General features: G+C 48.0%; 1 protein-coding gene across 1 annotated transcript; it reads left to right on the forward strand.

The window, feature by feature from the left end:
- The first annotated feature begins 3448 nt into the window (after positions 1 to 3448).
- On the forward strand, positions 3449 to 4670 carry G0S2 (G0/G1 switch 2). The gene is made up of 2 exons (XM_030562712.1): positions 3449 to 3526; positions 4047 to 4670. The coding sequence occupies exon 2, from the start codon at positions 4078 to 4080 to the stop codon at positions 4375 to 4377; it is 300 nt and encodes a 99-aa protein (XP_030418572.1). The 5' UTR covers positions 3449 to 3526; positions 4047 to 4077; the 3' UTR covers positions 4378 to 4670.

A 4670-nucleotide genomic window follows, 5' to 3' on the forward strand; every position in this document is an offset into this window, starting at 1 on the left:
CTGAAGCTTTATGTGAAAATCTCTTTCTCAGCTTTCTTTTTAAAAACTAAAGTAGCTGCAGAGAAAAGCTGAGGGACAAACTCTAAATGCTCAAAAATCAGAAGGGAAGGGGAAAAACAATTTTTTTTAAATCTCATGGTTTCGGGGAGCCTGAGTCATAGTTTTTGAACTCTTGGGATTGCCAATACAGTTGATTAGTTTCTGGTTGCATCTGCAATGTACTAGGCTCTGTACAAACCGCAAAAGGCACAGGCACTTCCTCAACGAGCTAATACAAAAAGCTATGACCAGTCTCCCTTTCAGATCAGACTTTGTTCCTTAAGGAGCCAGTACAGTCCTGTCCTGTCAGACAGTGGCTATATAGCAGTTAATAAACAATCTGGTAATAATTACAATGCCCCTGAACTTTCTCTATTTGCTGTCTCCTCGGCATTTTTCTCTGTAATGCTCACTTTTCAATGTACTGAAGGAGAAAAAAAATGTCTTAAATATAGTGACCAGCTGTAAAATTTGTTGCCAAGTTGGAGGAAAATGTAAAGAATGTAAAAAGAGCAACCACAGAGACCAAAGAGAACCAGCTGGTTCTTTAGCAACCTTTGCAAAAAATCCAGCAATTCAGTTTCAAAGTAACTTGGGGAATCTGTGCATAAAACAACAGAGCAGTTTCAATATCATAATCTTTCAAGGGTCCTTTCCCTGACTGACCGTAACCTGTTCCCAACAAGTAGCACCAGCAGTCCTTGGAAAGGAGACGAGAGTGTTACAATGGTGAAGAAATTATAGTGCTTCTGCTACGTGCAGGATGTGTGGGGAAAGTATGTGAGTGACTCACTGACTAGCCCTCGCTCACATACTGAATGAAACTCTGGGACAGAATAAAGTCCCAGATTTCAGTAATAAGTATCTGTACATGTTAACCGCTGTACATTTACACCATGACCCAGATCCTTGAGACTGGCTATTTAGTGCCTCATGGAGGTCAGGGGTATAGGTAGGGGGACAAACCACCTTTATGCTCTTTCCCCCCAATCACTCTTTGTCCCACAGTGCTGTCCCAAGGATCCTCACGGCTACTCCAAGTTGCACTGGCTGCCTGCAGCCCCAAGATCATGCTCCCTCCAGTCCTACACCGGAAGGTCTGAGGAGTGGAGGAGGCTAACACTGCCTTCTTGGCTGCTTCGTACAACCACTGTAGCTCAGAACAATTTTGACAGTACCGTTGCATTTGGGCACACACACAGTCACAGTGTACAAAGTGGGATCCACACCCACATCCCCACCCAGTGGCTCTGCTAGAACAATCTCTTTGACCCAGCTGTATATTACACTATTTTCTCAATGAAACTTCACTTCTCTTTCCACTATAATCAACCAGACAAAATTTCTCTCTTAGCTCCACACAGTCAATCTTGACTCTGATATGCTGTTCTCCCTGGCAGATCCACACATGGGGAGCGAGAACAGACTATCTGTATCCACATTCAACACTACCCTCTGGATATGAGAGGAGAATTCTGCCCAAATTTCCCAAGCAGCTCTGAGGGATCAGAAGGCATAGCGGCTTTAGCAGGTATTCAGACCATCAGTCCATCAAGCTGCGTAAGGCTCTTTCAGACAAGGAATCGTTCTGTACATTGCTCAGCATTCACTGGCCCAATGGGTGATGTAATCTGCTTTATGCTGATGATGCAATGCTCTTACGGAGCAGGCAGCAGAGGAAATGTCCAAGTGCTACAGACAGTGTCATGCTTCCCATGAACATAGCGTACTGTACTGTACTTTCACACTCATTTCAGTAGAAAAGATTGCATCCAGCTGGCTCTCTTTTGGTTTCAGGATCGGAGAACTGAAGGCAAGAAACTACATTCAGCAAGTGGGGTGGATGGGATGCAGCAGAGAAAGGGAGGGTATGTCTACACCAGGGGTCCACAACCTTTCAGAAGTAGTGTGCCGAGTCTTCATTTATTCACTCTAATTTAAGGTTTCGCATGCCACTAATATATTTTAATGTTTTTAGACGGTCTCTTTCTATAAGTCTATAATATATAACTAAACTCTTGTTGTATGTAAAGTAAATAAGGTTTTTTAAATGTTTAAGAAGCTTCATTTAAAATTAAATTAAAATGTAGAGCCCCCCGGACTGGTGGCCAGGACCTCGGCAATGTGAGTGCCACTGACAATCAGCTTGCATGCCGAAGGCGGCACGCATGCCATAGGTTGCCTACCCCTGGTCTACACTACAAGACTACAGCGACTGTAGTGGAGATGCTTCCTACTTGGGCAGAAGGGTTTTTTCCATTGGGATTGTGTGTGGTTAATCCATGCTGAGACGGGGCAGCTAGACTGATGGAAGATTTTATTATATGCAGCATTTAGTTCATGTTGTAACTGAGACAATCCATGTAATCATTCAACATGCTCAGTATTCAGCTGCTAGTTTCCGTTGCCTCTTTTCCTGCCCATGTTTTGCTGTATGCCTAGGCTGTGCAATTTCAACTATAAAGTACCAAAAAGACAGTGATCAATGCATTCCCCAAGCTCCTACATACATACTGTAAATCAGGGATTCTCAAACTGGGGGTTGGGACCGCTTTGGGGGTCTCAAGGTTCTTACATGGGGGGCTGTGAGCTGTCAGCCTCCACCCCAAACCCCACTTTGCCTCCAGCATTTATAATGGTGCTAAATATATTTTTAAGTGTTTTTAATGTGTAAGGTGGGTCATACTCAGAGGCTTGCTGTGTGAAAGGGGCCACCAGTACAAAAGTTTGAGAACCACTGCTGTAAATTACACTTTTCTGAAACACTAGGTTTCTCCCTGAACTTGATAAATTACCATCCAATGGCAATATTCCCCCTTTAAAGCCACACTGCTGCTGACTTTCCCCAAGTACCGGGAGGGACATTACAACGCTTTTTACACCAGTTTAGGAGAGACCTGGGCCGGTTCCAAACCTTGTGAATTTCCTACATCCTTCCCCCGAAGGTGGTGATTCTGCAACTTACACAGCCCAAGGCGCGACCACCCCTGCACGCCAGCCCACCATAAAGCAAACGCACCAACCAGCCCACTCCTCCCTGGCCGACCGCCCGAAACTGGAGAGTGCAGAAACGTTTGCTACGTGACTCCCATGCTCCAAGCCTGCCCAGAAGCCCCCTCCCGCTCCTTGTGCCCCGAGGATGGGTTAGGCGGAGTGATGCCTGCGTGATCCGGTCGTGATTCCCCCTCCCCCCCATGGTGCCTCTGCTCTGCAGCCGGCGACCCCAACCCCCGCAGCGAGCTTCGGAGCAGGGGGGCGGGCGGTCACCCAATAGAAACCCCGCTGGGTGCATGCTCCCGGGGCGTGCACAGCCCTGCTGGTCCCCCGCCTGCCTGAGCGAGGAGGAGCCGGCCCCGGGAGGGGAGGAGCCGCAGCCACCGGGGCGATATAAGGCTCGGGGTGCCTAGGGGAAGCCACTGGCAAGCTACAGCGGAGAACTGAGCTGGGATCCCTCGCTGCCAAGCCGCGGAGCAGAGCGCGCCCTGCGGTAAGTTCAGCGGGAGCGCGGTGTGGTCCCAGGCCCGCTGAGAAAGGGGAGTTCAGTGGGAGCCCCGGGAATTTCAGACCCAAGCACTGGCGGTTGGGACAGTTCCGATATTTGAGGCTTTTTTTTTTTTTTTAGTATGGGCACCTATTACCCCCACCCCCGTCTCGATTTTTCACTTATCTGGTCACCCTATTACTATTGAGCCATGTCTGGGAGTTCTTCAAACTCCGCTTTGCAACGGGGACTGGCCCCTGTGGCTGTGGCTGGAGAACGGCTGAAGGGATCACTGTGCGGTGAGGTTTTTGTACTGCCCATCACCGCCCTAACTGAGTGTCTGCATTTTCCTGAAACAGACACTGGGCAATGACGGTGTTAATTAGCGTTCCTGCGTGTGCCTTGCTGCCTGTGCACACGAGGCAGACTCCACTTTCTCTTGGAACCAGCCCTGCTGCATGCAAAAGGAAGCAGCACTAAATAGCAGCTGATGGGTATCTTTTTTTTTTCTTCTCTTGCTCTCCAGGTTTTGTGACCTTCCAGGTCTGCGGCCCCAGATGGAGACCATGCAGGAGCTGATTCCCTTTGCCAAAGAAATGCTCAGCCAGAAGCCCAGCAGCAAGATGGTCAAGATCTATATGCTGGGCAGCGTGCTGGCTTTCTTCGGGGTGGTTATTAGCCTGGTGGAGACAGTCTGCAGCCCTTTCACCTCTGAAGAGCAGCTACAAGAAGAGAAGAGACCTCCCCTGGCCAAAGAGCATATGGCCCCCCAGAAACGGGGGGATTTGATCGTGGAGAAGAGCAAAGAGCAGGATGTAATGCAGAGGAGCTTAGTGATCAGGCAGCGTGCATCCTAAGAGAGACTGCCTAGTTAGTGATAGGCGTGCACAAGAGACTGCTGGTCTGTCTGATCACCAGGTGTGAACTCCAGGGAGAAGGGAATTGACACTGACTGCAGACGCAAGGGACTCTAGACAAGTGATTATTATTTGCTGCCATGCAGCAGTTGAAAAATGCCACTCGTTGAATATGTACCCTTTTGTTGGTATAAAAAGGTGTAAGGTGCTTGGCCTTTTGCACCAACATGTTTTTTATTATGAATAAACCTTACAAATATATTTTGCATTATAAATAAATATTTTATACATTA

Source organism: Gopherus evgoodei, chromosome 4 (assembly GCF_007399415.2).
Source record: "Gopherus evgoodei ecotype Sinaloan lineage chromosome 4, rGopEvg1_v1.p, whole genome shotgun sequence".
Lineage (NCBI taxonomy): Eukaryota > Metazoa > Chordata > Testudines > Testudinidae > Gopherus > Gopherus evgoodei.